General features: G+C 51.0%; 1 protein-coding gene and 1 long non-coding RNA gene across 2 annotated transcripts in view; both read left to right on the top strand.

The window, feature by feature from the left end:
* The window catches only part of ROPN1L (rhophilin associated tail protein 1 like), an 11,875-nt gene extending 10,156 nt beyond the window's left edge, over positions 1–1,719 (top strand). Inside the window, exon 6 of the mRNA XM_039842782.1 lies at positions 1,537–1,719. Coding sequence (XP_039698716.1) covers positions 1,537–1,600 — 64 coding nt within the window. The 3' untranslated portion in view covers positions 1,601–1,719. The remainder of the gene's footprint in view (positions 1–1,536) is intronic.
* Positions 1,720–4,161: 2,442 nt separating this feature from the next.
* Positions 4,162–15,778, top strand: part of LOC120586270 (uncharacterized) — a 14,355-nt gene continuing 2,738 nt past the window's right edge. The window contains exon 1 of the long non-coding RNA XR_005648670.1: positions 4,162–8,745. This is a non-coding gene — a long non-coding RNA (uncharacterized LOC120586270). The remainder of the gene's footprint in view (positions 8,746–15,778) is intronic.

Here is a 15,778-nt window from a genome sequence, read left to right as displayed (position 1 = left end):
AGGGTGGGGATAGACGTGGGGAAAGAGGCTGCAGATAAGGGAGAAGGCTGCCGATTGCCCAGGTGGAGGTCTGGGTTTGTAACCTGGTGCTCTGTGCACCCTGACCAGCGACACGTCCCCGCGGGCTCACAGGAAAAGCCTCGGGGACCCGTCCTTGGTGCAGGGCACAGGTTCACGAGCTGGGCTTGTCTGGATCCTAAGCTTTTGCTCCTCCATCCCAGCAGGGAGCACTTGGCACATGCTCAGCGAGTGAGCGCCCAGACCTGGTGCATGTGGCTTGGGGCGAACCCCCCCCACACCACTCTTCCACGAGAAACTTGCTACTTGGGGTTTTTACAGTGGGAGTGATTCTTAGTTGTATCTGCCTATGCAGTCATTCATTCATTCGTTCCATTCGTCCCCTGCTGGGTTCCAAAGCGTTTCAGACCCTCCGTAGCTCCTTAGCGGATGGTGCTGGGCACTCAGGCCACGAGGGGCCGTGGGGGCAGCTGTGCGGAAAGAGTCACGTGGCTGGGTGGGCAGCGGCGAGCATAGGCTGAGGAGACGCCTTGGGGCTGGCAGTGGGGTGGCATTGCCAGGACCTCGCCCTGGAAGCTTGGGGGGCCCCACCTGGTGTCAGAAGGACCCTGGTGTGGCGTGTTCATGGCGAGGCTTGTTCTCTAGCCATTGGATGCTACCTAACGTGAGGAATTACTGAATTGCACAAGGAAAGTCCAAATAAAATTCTACTCCATGTTTTGTTTCATCGCCTGGCTAGTGGTTCTTTTCCAGCTGTGGACACGAGCTTGGCCGGCCTTCGTGGGGTGCTAGGCCAGCGAAGGCAGTGACCTCAGGCTGCTGCAGCTTGAGGGAGAGAGCGAGGGGTCAGGTGGCAGGCGTCACTCCCCAGCGTCCTGCTCTTTCCTAAGCGGCCAGGTGGGAGACGATGTAATTCTCCCCGGCCTGTGGGAGACGGTCGCTTTTTATGGTAAAATACGGTTTAGAACAACTGCCAACTCAGGTTTTTACTTTTAAACTACGAGCACTAAAGACAGATCTCCTTTTGCCCACCGATGCTGAAAATCAACATTGTTATAGTTGAGTTTTTGCAGTACACCTACTGATGTTGGCGGAGGTTTACTTCAAGAAATAAATATATCTATAGACAGAGAAATTAAAAGATTTACTATCGCCAGTGCCAAAGTTTCACAGACTTAGGACAGTCCTCTGAGTTTTACTAGACCAACTTTTTAACTAGTACTTTTGTTAACCAGTGACTAAAATTTGAGTTGTCAATAAAGAAAAATCTTCAAATATAGTACTGATTTTTTCACCTAGAAATAAATGCCCATTTTTGTACAAGAGAATGCTTTATTTTTAGAGGTAAGAATTATTGATTAGAAACCATAAATAATCAATTGTTTAAGGTCAAACTTTTAAATTATGTTGCATTTAAGTGGTATTCAAGTTAAATTATGCTGAATCGTGTTGTTTCATAAAGACTATTGTATGCTATGAGAAATTACTAATAAGTGTCTTTATCTGTTTCCCATTTAGAGAATCTAGAAAGAATGGCATGATAGGACTTTCAGATTTCTTCGTTCTAAGGAGGAAAATGTAGAGAAAAGAAAACTCGGAAGATGTGCCCATGCCGTCAGTGCACAAAAGAACACATTTTAATGTTGAAAGAGTTCTCTCTAAACCGTGGCACCAATTACAGCTTGTCATTAACCACCCGCACGGGGCTGCGAGTTTTATTCTGCTGGATGTTCCGCGTAACCAGTGGGTCCAGGGGGCCTGTTCAGTGACCCACTCACGGTGTCCTTGTGAGCCTTGAAGGCACCAGGGGGTGATCCGGTCGAAGGAAACAGTCTGCTTACGGGTGCTGCAGGGTCCCAGGGGGAGGGGCAGTTCAGAACCGGCTGATGTTTTTCTTTGCTGGAAACTCTTTTTCTTTTTTTTAAAAAAATTAATTAATTAATTAATTTTATGGTGACATTGGTTAACGAAATCCAATAAGTTTCAGCTGTTCACTTTAACAGTAAGGCATGTATATATTTACACTGTGTGTTCACCTCCCATAGTTAGATTTCTTTCTGTCACCCCATATTTGACCCCTTTTACCCCGTCTGCCTGCCCCCTCCTCCACCCTCTACCCTCTGGTGACCACGAGTCTATTGTCCATGTCCACGAGTCTGTTTGTTTGTTGCTTTTAGGTTTCTATCTCACATGTAAGTGATACCACGTGGTTTTCAACTCTTTCTGTCTGGCTTATTTCGCTTAGCATGATTATCTCGAGGTCCATCCAGGTTGTCACAAATGGCAGTACTTCATGTCTTCCTATGGCTGAGTGGTGTTGCATCGTGCACGTGCACCATGGCTGCTTTATCCAGTCGTCTATCGTAGTGGAAGCTGTTGACCAGCAGGCTGCGGTCACTCCTGAGCCTGGCTGCGAGCAGCACCTCCTGCTTGGCGTCTTCTCCAGGGGAGGCGGCCTCGGGCGCCTCTGCTCCCTCCGAGAGCAGCCAGGCCACCAGGCAGACGGGGCAAGTGACGTGCACCAGCCCTTGGTCCCCCCACATGGCCTCCAGAATGGCGGTGCCGGTCTGACCGTCTGAGGCTGTTTTTCTGAGAGCCTGGGAGCGGTTTGGCTGCGTGGTGCCGGCAGATTGGCCGTCATGCCAATAAACGTTAGTGAGTGTTCCCAAAGTTAGGAGGAATGTTTTGCTGTTATCCAAAGAGTGTTTAGTTTTTCTCACCGAGATGCTGTACTTTCCGTCTGGACACTAGACTACCTTATTTGAGGTGGTCGTTTGCCTGGACATTTGGTCGCCCTCCCGGTGAACAGACGGCATACAGAGATTGTTCAAGAATTTACAAGTAGCTTTTCAGAGTTGCAGTTTTTTTCTTTTAAAGCTTTTTACAATTTTTTACAGTTTTTTTCTTTTAAAGCTTTTTACAATTTTTAAAAATTTTTAAAAATTTTTACAATTTTTAAAAATTGCTTTAAACAATCTAAAAACTTGACTTCTTCACAGAATGTAAATTTTTTTTTTACCTCACTGTAACGTGGGGATCAGAAGAAAAGAAATGTTAGATTTTTCACAAGTGCAGTTGTAAGTCACGGAGAGTGAGTGACCGTGCCGAGGGAACGCTGCAGCCAGGGCGGCACCAAGGACACGGGACGCGACAGGCCTCAGACGCAGCTGCCCGCGTCTGACGAGAGGCACCTCACAAGTTTCGTGTTTTTCTAAAGCCAGAAAATGAGCCACGTCAGAGGAGCACACGTGAGGCACGGCGCACAGGGCCTTTGCGTTCCATGAACAGACGCTGGCAGAAGAGGGAAGATTTAATATAATGAATGAACAGCTAGCTCCCCCTTAGATGGGACAATGAAGGGACCGAGGACTTAGGAGAGCCTGCTCCACCCCAAGGCTGGACCTGGGCGCCACAGGCCGGGGTCCAGGTCTGTAGAAGGGACCTGCTGTGGTGTGGTGTGGTGGGGGCGGGGGTGGGCGTTATTATGGGCTGAGCCGCCCGGAGCACCTCGGGGTGCAGAGACGCCCTCAGAGGTCTGTCGGTTCCCAGTGAACAAAGAATGAGGCCAGAAGCTGAAAGGCACACGTGTTCTGCCCCTGTCCCCTTGGTGTCCCTGGCAAGGAGCTCTGAGGTGCGAAGGCCACAAAGAAGCGTGTCTGAGCATGCGCGTCCTCGGGGAGTATTGTTCCGATGAACCCATCCGAGGAATCCGCAGACGACCAAAAAGATTGGAGAGGTCAACATAAGGACCAGAAAAAACTCAGAGGCTAGAAAGTCTACACGAAGAGAATCTATTTGCTGATTGACATAATTATTAACTGGAAGTAAAGCGAAGTTCCTATCGGATGTAGGGCGGATGGAGAGAGAAGTTTTTACTGGCCAATTTCAATCCTGATCATAGCAGAGAACCAACAGACAGGAGCCAAAGACGGAATGACTGAGGGTGTTAGATGAGGATGTGTACGGTAATTATTCCAGCGAAAATACGAACCCTCCGAAAACCAGTATAAACAGGTAAGTAAGTGGGGAACAGCAGGACCCTAAGCCATGAAATAACATCGTGGAGGAGGAGGGGGGGCCCTCACGCGACAGGGCCCAACGCTGGACGTCTCTGCTTCCGCCTTTTGATTGATTCGATTTTGGAATCCTTACCTATGTGACTAGCTCACATAATTAGAAAACAAAATGGAACCAGCGAACTGTATCTCCAGTTGGTGGTGTCACCACAGGAACTAGTCTAAGTGACTTTAAAGCACAGTAATTTGAATATTCCTAGTGGAATATACAGAAACAAAAAAGCTACAAAAGTACAAGTTAAAAGTCAGTAATCAGTGTTGGTAGTTAAGGGATAAACCGGTAACTGTTTTGGCGTCATTAACCTGGATTTTTGGCATGGAAGAATGAAGATATAAATTTTAAGATAAGGTTAAGTCAAAACCCTGCAGTCCTCCTGATTTATACCCGGAAGGATCTGTGTGAAATCATAATCTCTGTCCACCGAAAAGGCCTGGGGACAAGGACCCATCCGGTCATTTAGGGAGCACATGTAACAGCCAGGCCGTGGGCCCTAAATGCTCTTCTCCACGGAAAGAAACTACGGCTCGTCCACACGAGCAGTGCTTTGGAGTCTGGGGTAGGGAATGTACCAGACGAGGCCCAGAACGTTGTGTCGCTAGAAACGGGCTATGAAAGCTGCTCGGTTCGTGTCAGACTCGGGAGTGGAGCTGGGTGAACCGGCGCTGGTCCTTTCCTCCCTCTGACGAGCGAGGAGGTACCGGCCATTCTGGCCGACTCCTGGGTCACTCCATTTTCTCTATTTCCATCTAAAACTGTGCCGTCTAGAGTGGTCCATGCGTTTCTAATGAACTCTGCTTCAGGGAGGACAGTGTGACCCCTGGGAACCAAGAGCCTCTTCCTGTCCCGATTCCTTCCCATCTGTGCCCCACCCCAATCCAGTGTCCGCCAGTTAGCCCCGGAGAGAGCTCCTCATGCGAGGTGTCCGTGTCGGGGCCGGACGACCAAGAGCGGCCCCTCCCGAGCTCGCAGGGACAGGGTATGTGACCACTTTGGGGCCTGGCAGAACGTGGGAGGAGACTTGCTTTTATGGTAATGACCTTGCAGGGAGTTCTAGGGGAGGGACATAGAGCCTCCAAGTCCTCTTGTCACTGGAAACCACCCACATTTACGTAAGGGACCTCATCACATTGCTGACCAGCCAACTGGCTTAGGTCAAGTAGATAAATTTAGATGGAGTTTATAAGACTGAGCATAGATAAATATTGTCATAAATAAACTCTCCGATGTGGACATCCGAACTCAAAAAACATAAATCAGGTACTCTGTCACACTATCAAAAGTCATACAGTGCTTAACGAAAGAGTGAAGTAGGTGATGGATAAATAAACTGGTTCAGACAACGGAATGTTTTTTAGCTCGAGAAAGGAATGAGCTGTCAAGCCAGGAAAGACGCGGAAGAACTTGAAATGCATATAACTCAGTGAAAGACGCCGATCTGAAAAGGCCACATACTGTGTGGTCCCAACTACACGACACCCTGGAAAAGGCGAACTCTGATGACAATGCAAAAATCAGCGTTTTTCTGGGTGGGGAGGGCTGGCTGGGGAGGAGGGGATGAAGAGGCATATCACAGAGGGTTTTAGGGCAATGACAACAGTCTGTACGATGCTCTCATAATGGGTACCTGTCATTCCACATTTGTCTAAATCCGTAGAATGGACAACTCCAAGGTGAGCTCGAAGGTCAGCTGTGGCCTCTGGTGACGATGATGTGTCGGTGCAGGTTCATCTGTTGTCACAGATGTCCCGCTGTGGCGGCGGATGTTGATGGGGAGGCTGTGCATTGTGTGTGCAGCGGGTGGGCACGTGGAATGAGGGACATACTAAAGCCATGGGTGTGAGCAAACCAGCCCCTCTTGGTGAACAGGCCCTGGCGTTTGTCCTTTGTCTCAAAAGGCAGACCTTTCTTAAGAATGACTTTATCTTGGAACCGGAAATGGCATTCCCTTAAAAAAAAATTCCAGTCCCCAAAGCTGTTTTGTCCTGATTTAAGGCCCTGCGAGGGCCCCAAAGTTCAAACAAAAAGAGCTTGACACAGAAGCATCAACTGGCCTTTGTCTAGTTGACGCCACCTGAACACATAGGTCATCTAGAGTGGGGGGCGAGGCGACCAAAATAAAAAATTCTACTTCGGAGGGTAAACACACCTCCCAACAGCCAGATCCAAGCTAGGTTTCCAGAGTCGACTCTGGATCAGCAGAGATGGGGGTGGATGTTCACCCAGATCCTATTCCCTTAACACTGGCCGTCCTGATGAGAAATGAGTGAAGAAACAGGTTGGGGTCAGTTTAGCTAAGGTGACTTAAAAATGGAGTCTGTCCAGTCAAGCTGACAGAACTGGTTTGGACCCAATGGGCCGAAGTGTGAGGAAGTGGTTTTATTTTACGTTGGCTAGCCTGAGAACTGAGGTTTCTGAGTTTTTCAGTTGTGTGCCAATGCCAGGACATACATAAATTCCTCCTGGTCACCCTCTGAAGGACTTAGGAAGGGACATCCGGTGTCCAGACCACCAGCCAGTGGGAGGAGCACCGTCTCCTTTACTGTAAGAACCCTCAGCTTTTCCCTTTTCTTCAGAACAGGTATGACCTGGGCCCATTTTTGATTTGCAAATCCTAAGACCCTTGAATAAAGCTCTGTCATTTTTGAGTTTAGCAAAGCCTCCGGATTGATTTTTGCTCTGTGGATACCAGCACGAGATACAGAAGCAGCCCGTTACTTCCGACCCCACAGGGAGATCTCGGTACTCTGTCCCCGACCCTCCCACAACACGGGTCCCTCTCAGCTCAGCTCCGGCCCCAGAGGCTGTGCCTCTCTGTCGACTGTCACCACTGGGGTCCCAAGTGCCTAGAAAGGCTGGGCTCCAGAAAGGCGGAAAATGAACTAGTTTCGTAATTAACCGAGCGTGAAGGAGGAGGCACTTTTCCGTCCCACTTTTGTTGGGGCGTCTCCAGTGTGGTGTCCTAGCACCCCAGTAAGGCTCCACGCTGCTCTGTGCCCAAACTGGATTTGCTATTCATCAGCTAGAGTTTCAATATTTGGACCGAGGGCCTCGTCTCATGAAAGAGAACACTTTTTTTATTGTTGTTGTTTTCACGCTGCGGTGGACTCTTCCTGTGACAAAGCTGAATCATCTTCATCCTCGTTCAGATCCTGTAGTTATCTCTTTTGAAAATAGCCAGAGGAAGTTTGGCTTTCAAGCAGATGGTTAACTGCCTTTGGGGAGTTCACGCAAATGGTTTAATTAATAACTACAAGCTTCGTTGCAAGTATCATTAACTAATCAGTGTGTTGGATGAAATAAACTGTTGAAGTGACTGGAATATTTGAACAAAGGAGCTCAAGAGGGAGACCAGCAAAAACACGCCTGCGAGGCGTGGGGACCGGGGAGGGGTCCGGGAGGATCCAACCGGATGGACGGACACACGGTCAAGGGCTCGGGTCTGAGGCTGCGGGGCTGTGCTCTGCGCTGGCCGGAGAGGAGGCAAAGGCCCCCACGTGGGCTCGTCACCTGGGGAGGCAAAGGCGATTTTCCCAATTAAAGTCACTTAAAAGCCGACTTTGACGATGACGGAGACAGAGCACTGAAAAATGATCATCCGGGGCGTGTGCGGGCTGTGCGCTTGGAGAGCACCTGCTTTCCCCTGATTCGGGGGTGCGCGCTGCGGGCAAACGGGACTGGGAAAACCACGAGACGTGCAGATCAGCTGCTGGCGGCTTTGGCCGTGTGACCTCGGGAACTGTCCGTCCCCTTGAAATGCATGTTCGAAGTCCTCGTCCGTGCAGCAGGAACCAGAGAATCGCTCGATTTTCCACCCTCACTCTATTTGTCAGCTTCTGTATTTTTTACCATTAAAGGAAGTGGCTTGTATTTTGTTTTGCTTCGCGTTCAGACGTGTAAGGAAAAGGCGGAAGCAGAGACCGTTCTGGAAACACGTGAGCACCTGGCACGGTGAGGCGCTCGCGGGCCTGGTCAGGGCCGATGATGTTCAAAAATGATTCAGCTACAAGTCACCCATTTAACGTACAGTTAGCTGTTATTTCCTGGCAAACACCAGCATATGTGTAAATTCTTCTAACGTGAGAAAATCTGGCTATTTTCAAACGAGGCGGGATTTTTGCGTATACCCAATTTAACGATTAATGAAGAATGACTATATAAATTAATCATTCATTGACTTTAATTTTGCCATCTCCATCATTTGCAGCCTCTGGTTTTCTTTCTAAGCCTTAAACATTTTCATAGGACCTTGAAACACTCGGTAGGCCTGAGGCTCTGAGCCTCAGCATGTAAAGAATGAAAGGCATTCAGACAATCCCTAAGAAAAATTCTAACTGTTATGTTGCGTTGCAGAATTCATTCTCGGTTTTCAAAGTGGATTCTCACCAGAGGCCCAGGGGCTGGGCGGCAGAGGTCTAATCATCTCCTTTCCCAGGGGACTGAAGCCAAACTAAGAGGCCAGGGGCATCGGGGACCCTCCTCCTGCCCCGGGGCTCAGGCCATAACCTCACGCCTCTGTTTCCCTGGCCCTGGCTCTCCATGAGGTCAGCAGGCCCGGCAGGTGAAGTGAACGGAGTGAGTGCTGATGGGTTACTGTGCGGTCTTTCCTGGAGTGGTTGGGTTTTTACGGAAGCTTCATGGACAGGACAGCTGGTATGTGACCCCACTAAGAGGGAGCCGGGAACCCATACTCTCCCTGGGATAGAAGGTGGGTCCCCTCCAGGCACACGCTCCACACAGCTACCACCCTAAGCCCCAACGCCATGCTCAGGGCTAACATGGAGTGGAGTGAGCAGGGACATGATCAAGATGGCCGGACAGTGGACACAGAGTGCCCCAGCAAACGCTCTTCAGTGGGGCCTCAGGGACATTTGGGTTGGGATGATGACATGCCAGCTTAGGTGAAAGTGCGTTCATCCCGCATTTATTAAGCCTGGGCCTTAGCTCAGCTCTCACAGCAACCTCATGCCCGATGTGGGTACTAGCATTACTTGAAGTGTACAGGTGAGGACACACTACCTCGCCCAAGCTCACTCAGGTCCGAAGTGGCGGGCCTGTGACTGGACCTTCGCAGTCTGACTTCAGAGCCTGGGGAGCCCCTACTCTAGATAAAAGGTGAAGAGGAACGCGGCCTTGGAGTGGGGACGGCACTGAGGGGGAGGATGCATTTCTTGATTTTCCAGTGGAAAAGTGTGGCGAGCGGACCACCTGTTAGGGACACCTGAACAGGGTTCGAGAGGAAGTTGTCGTAGAAGACTGTTTATCGAAGTGTGGGAGGGCTAAGGGGAGGGCACAGGGCTTGGGGTCAGCCATGTGGGGGCTTTAGAGCCCTGGGCCTGGAGGGTAGGTGGGGAGTTGCCACTGGGGCTCAGAGAGATGGCTGGAGCTGGGGAGAGGGCCCCTGGCAGGAGCCGTGGATCTGGGAGAGGGGTAGACCCTCCTGGGTTCTCCTCGTTTGCCGCCTGCCCTCTGATCTTCTGCCAGAGCCTCCCATTGGCCAAGCAGAACCAGAAGTCAAAGGGAAGGAAGCCTCGTGATACAGAGGTAGCTGCCTCGGGCTTGGAGCAAGGGGAGCAAGGGGAAGAATGCTCCGGGCCAAGAAGTGGGAAATATTCTGCACACAATCATTCGTGTGAAAAACAGGCGGGGGAGACTCATATCTGTATCTGCGCATTCTTATGCAGGCTTATAGATGCGCGTTATTTCTGGGATGATATGCACACAAAAGAAACTGGTAGAAACATCTGGGAAGGAGACGTGGCCTCCTTCCTGCTGTGTTACTTTACCTTGTGCGTTTATTACAGTCAATCCATCCATCCACCAATCAGTAACAAGAATTGGCATTTTTGAACTCTTTGGGCTTGGAATGCAGCCATAGGGGCATGCATGTGAGCTGGTGCTCCTCCTCCCGGCCACAGCGATTTGTCGATGGGGTCGGCACAGGACCTGCACTCAGCCAATCAGAGCCTTCCCTGAGCTTTTTGTCCTGGAGCTGGGAGAAAGACAGGTCCTTTCCCCTTCCTGTGGTCGAGGGGCCACGGGGAGTGGGCGGGCCTACAGCTGCCTGTGGTACTGTAGCCAACAGTTATATGATACACTCTGTTCAGACACGTAAGGTGCTGGAAGATGCCATGTCTCCTCCCCAAGTGGCAAGTCCATCTAGTCTGACCTAACACTCGCCAGGCCCTCCAGGAGCGGGGTTTGGAGGGCACGTTCGCCCGTGGGATAGGAATATGGGGCCGTCTTAGAATTCACCGACTGCGCGTACACGAGCCCATCTGATCTTCGTAACAACCCCATAAGCGGGCATTATCGTTACTAACCTTACACTATGTGTGTGACAGCTGAGGAAGAGGAAAGTTAAATAACCGTCCGACATCCCACGGTGGGCTCCAGAGGCCACTGGTGCTCACCTGACTCTCCCCCGGATGAGTGCCCCAGCGTGGAGGAGCCTCACTTCACGGGGGGCGGGGGGAGGCAGAGGAGAGGCCCAGCAGCAGGGGCCTGGCAGGTTAGTATCCCGGCCCTAAAGCCAGCTCTACTGCGGCTCAGCTCTTGGGTTAAGTTATGCCGTCCAGTCAGGGCCTGCCAGCCAGCGGGGTATCTGGGCTCTGCGATGGATGCACCTGGACTTCTAAATCGATACTTCCCCCATGTAGGTGGTTGAATAGTGGTCCTCCAAAAACATATGTCCAAGTCTCAACCCCGTAACCTGCGAACGTGGCCTTGTTTGGAGAAAAGGCCTTTGCAGATGCAAGTAAGAATCTTGAGAGAAAATCATCCTAGATTAAGGGCGGATCCTGAATCCCATGGCTGGTGTCCTCACAAGGGAGACAAAGGGAGGTCTGAGACGTGGACGAAGACACACGAGAAGACCACACGAAGGCAGCAGCAGAGATCGAAGTGATGCTGCCACGAGGCAAGGGACCGGCTGGCAGCCGCTGGTCCATGAGGCAAGGGACCAGCCGGCTGATCACGCTGATCTCCGCCAGGAGCAGGAAGAGCCAGGGAGGGTCCTTCACGAGAGCTTTCGCAGGGAGCACGGCCTGGCTGACACCTCGCTTTTGGACTCCCGACTTCCAAGAACTGTGAGAGAATAAATGGCTGTCGTCATAAGCCACCCAGTTCGCGGTAATTTGTTACAGCTGCTCTCGGAGACTAATACACCCCATCCCCTCTCTTCCTGCCAACTGTGTACAAACAGGCATCGGAAATAGAGCAGAGTTTTCATTTGATCTGAAACAAGATCTGGATGTCTGGGTTTTCTGCTGATCTCAAAGAAGAAAAAGCCCATTGACGCTTCCAGCGCGGGTGGGGGGCGGCAGATAAAAAAAGGTGTCACGGTGGAGGAAGTCGAGGCAGGTGAGGGAATCTTGGCTCATTTAGAAGAGAGATTTCTGGAATGGGAAGAAGAGAGACTTGCTCTAGATCAATTTTCTAGTTTTCACAGACTTTCTGAGGTTCTGAGGCGGCAGAATTCTGAGGTGGCTTCCAAGATTCCACCGTCTGCTCTCTGTACCCTGTATAACGTCCTACCCTTGAGCGTGGGTGGACTCGCGGCAGCAACGAGATGGCTGCTGAGTCCCATTATATAAGCGTCAGCAGCAGCAGACCAGGGAGGGATTCTTCTGCTGGCTTTTGAAGAACTTGGCTGTCATTGCGAGAGGGCCAGGTGTCACGGACTCGAGGGTGGCCTCTGGGAGTTGAGAGCCACCTCCAGCTGACAACCAGCAAAGAAATAGGGACCTCAGCATTACCACTGCAAGGAAGCAGATTCTGCCAACAACCTGGATGACTTGGAAGGGACCCCTGAGCGTCAGAGGAGACTGCAGCCTAGAGCCACCTTGATGAGGTGTCTCTGCCAGGTGAGCTGAGGACTCAGTCTGGACCCCAACCCACAGGAACTTTGAGATCATGGCTGTGGACCGCTTTAAGTCACCACGTCCGTGCTGATGTGTTCTGCAGCAGTTTCTGACCAAAAGTTTCTCCCAAATTGTAAATAAATAGTCACTGCTGAGCTTTGAGCTCTGATTTTGCGTATGTTTTTAGCGACGCAATATTAAAAAGGAATGTATATTTTTAAGTTGTATTTTTAGATGGATAACATACTAGTTTTAAAAAGAAGTTTGACAGTCTCTAAAACCAGAAGAGAAAAGATGAGCAGAAGACGATCATTGTGCATCCACAGTGTGTTCTAAATGTCCGTGGCAATTGCGTGCTCATTGCTCTTTGTGTGGCCAGCAGCTTCCCCCATGAGCCCTCAGGGGGTTGCATGGCTGAGTGTCTCCAGTGAGATGTCTCCCAGTGAACAGCTTTCCCTGGCACCCCAGAGGGCAGATTTCCGTGAAGTTGTGTGAGCATGGCACCACAGCCACAGCCGCACCCCCTCCATGGAGGTCTGAATCTCAGCCTGGGGAGCACCTCTCCTGGGTGTGCCACCCCGCTCCTTGGGGGGGGTGATGGCTGCTCCTTATATATATTTGTACATTCTTCAGAGTTCTCTTTACTTGTTACCAGCCAATTCCTCGTACCCCGGTCCTGTTTAGTCACTGATTCTCACATTAAACTTCCCCTGTGTGACTTGTGGTGTGGTTTCTCTCTCATGACTGGACCCAGACTGAGGCACTCTCCCCCGGCAGCATGTGGGTACCACGTGCTGGGCCCTGAGAGGATTGTTTCAGAGACCTGAGATCACATGGGCCGTCGCCAAAGAGCAAACATGGTGCCCACATAGAGTGGACAGAGCACAAGGCTCCGAGGTGAGCCTGGCTCTAGACCTGGTTCTGCAGCTCTGTGTGGGATCGGGGGGCTCGCCCAGTCAGTCGGTCCCCTCGTCTGTGACCCGAAGTTAGTGGACTGCATGGCCTGGAGTTAGGGTACAAGCTAAGCTGCTGTGACAAAGTGACCTAAAGAACACAGACATTTACTCTCTCTCAGATAAGAGTCCTTGCATGAGGGGCCCAGAGCGATGGGCTGCTCCGCTCCATACAGTCATCCAAGGACTCAGGTTCCGTCCACCTTGTCGTTTCGTCATCACTCAGGGTATCACCTTGGTTGCAGTTCCTGGGCAGAGGCACGGAGGAGCACGCGCTCAATGCCTTAAGGTCCAGACTCAGAAGTGTACCTGCCACCTCCACTTGGGTTCCAGCAAGGCGCACTTAGTTACGTGGCCACGCTGACCGGCACGGGAGGCTGGGAGGTGGTCACGCCCTGCCGCAACTCGATCACACAGAAATGAGAGGATGGTGGGGGGTAGCGATCGATGTCCACCACGCCCGTTCCAGCTCTACCAGCCTCCTCCGCACGTTGCCCCGGCCGCCGGCCGTTAGGGAAGGAAAATGTCCTTGTCCACATTTATTCTACTTTTGCTTTTAGAATCAAGATGCGCAGAGTTTGCAAAAATGTCTTTTCATGCTGAGAAGTAAGGAGGCGGCAGATGTGGCTGACTAAACAGTCTTAGTGCATCTGCTGGAGAATACAGATTTTTGTCCTCCAACGTAACAAATTGGAACCCATATGGATTTGAGAAGCCTGAGCTAAGGTTTCCTGGATCTGTTTGCATATGTGGCATAACGAAAAGTATAGGAAATGAAGAAAAGTGAAGAAAATGATAAGTTTAAGGAACTCGTGTGTCAAGTGGGATGAAGGCTTGTGAATTTTTATACATTTTACTCTGGTGGAGAACAGTGCTATTTAAGGATTTAAGGAAACTGAGCATTAAAATAAAGACCCCCCCAAATAATTTAACCCATCTGTAGTGCTTCTATGTACCAGGCTCTGTTCTAAGACCTAACAATGATAATTCAGCTAATCCTCACAAAAAATATTTTGAAATGAGGACTGTTATGCCCATTTTAGAGCTTTAGAAATGAGGGTGGAGAGGACAAATAACTTGCCCCAAATCACACAGCTCATGGGTAGCGGTCTAGGACCTAAAATTGGAGAATTTGGCTCCACAGCCTATGCCAGGGGCCAGCACCCTTTTTCCGTAAGTCATCAGCTAGTAAATATCTGTGGGTCTTGCGGTCTCTGTCACAGCTCCTCAGCTCTGTGGTTGGAGGGTGTGGCATGCTCCAGTAAGATGTTCTCAACGGACACCGAACTTTGAATTTCAGGAACTTTTCACAGGTCACAAAAGATTCTTCTTCTTTTATGCTTTTCAACTATTTAAAAATGTAACAACCATTCGTAGTTCGCAGGCTTGCTGACCCCTGGTCTGTGCAATTGACCGTGACCCTCCACAGATTCCTCTACAGATGTCAAGCCTCTCCTACGTGCTGACCGTAGCAGCTGCTGTGCGAAGGGCCTTCTGTGCCCTGTGCCCCAGACTTGCCGCCTTCGCCTACAGGGAGGTCCTCTCACTATCATGCACACTTGATAGATGAAGAAAGCCAAGTGTCCCTACATCAAGGTGGGGCAAGGACGTGCGGCTGGTGGCACTGGCAGGAAAGATCTGGGGTGCCTGTCCATCAGGGCCCTCACAGAATCCAAGAGAAGTGATGGAAAAGTCCCGAGATGAGTCTTGTAGGAATGAGCGGGGAGGGCACACGGCACAGAGGCGGGGGAGAGGGCCCTCGCGCCGAATGTCGCGACAGTGTCCTGTGGAAGGGACTCGCGGCTGCAGGAAGCTTTGGTCCAGAGCGAGCAGGTGACGAACACGCTCCGCCGTGTGTCCCCGTGGGGGCCTTGCGTCGCTCTGGTCAGACGCCGCCTCTCCTTCCGCGGGCACGAGCAGAAGTGCGGGGCGGGCTTGTCGGGAGGGGGTGGGCAGGGACGACTGGAGTCACGCCGACTTCCTGAGGATGCTGTGTTTGCTTCCTGGAGCAGATGGGCCCCTAGGGACCTGAGCCGTCTCCAGGCCCCTGTGTGGCAGCCCCCTCAAGTGTTCTCGCGGCCTCTGAGAGCTTCCGCCTGGGTTCTTGGTCCCAGCTCCTAGCCCCCTCTGTATTACTGTCCAGGGATGTCATAATGAAGCGCCACGAAGAGACAGAAATACATTCTCTCATGGTCCCGGAGGCAGGACGTCCAAGCCAGGTGTCCGCAGGGCTGGCTCCTTGGCTTGCGGCTGATCACGCTGACCGCCGCCCTCTCCTCACGAGGTCTCCTCCGAGTGCAGACACCTGTGTCGTCTCCTCTCCTTCCGAGGACGCCAGTCACTAGATCTAGGGCCCACCCTACTCCAGGATGACCTCATCTTAACCAATTACATTTGCAAAGACCTATTTCCAAATCAGGTCACTTTGGTAAGTTCTGGCTGGACGTGCATTTGGTGGGGAGGGGACACTGTTCAATTCGCTGTTCCTCCCTACCCTGATGTTGCCAGGTGTTCATGCCTAAGAAAGTATTAGCTGGGAAAGCGAAGCGTGTCTGCTTATTTCAGGAGAAAGGGACGATGGCAAAACGACATTTTCAACTTTGAAATTCTATGCGGTGCTAGGCGATGATGATGCACTCATTTAGCCACCTCCTGTGCCTGCAGAGGCACGGAGATGATGAATGCCTTGGAAATTATCCGTATTCCAGTATTGTATTATTACTGTTATTATTACGATGATCCTGGTGTTCCCATTTTTTGAGGTGGCTGCTGTAATTCTGGTAACTTGTGTGGATGTATTAGACTCCACGAAGGATTAAGCTATAAGTCAGTCACTCAGTGTGCGATAGTTCTTTCCAGTTCCAGCAATAT

The sequence above is a fragment of the Pteropus medius genome, unplaced genomic scaffold, assembly GCF_902729225.1.
Source record: "Pteropus medius unplaced genomic scaffold, Ma_sr-lr_union100, whole genome shotgun sequence".
Taxonomy (NCBI): Eukaryota; Metazoa; Chordata; class Mammalia; order Chiroptera; family Pteropodidae; genus Pteropus; species Pteropus medius.
This window is presented reverse-complemented; position numbering and strand designations above follow the sequence as displayed.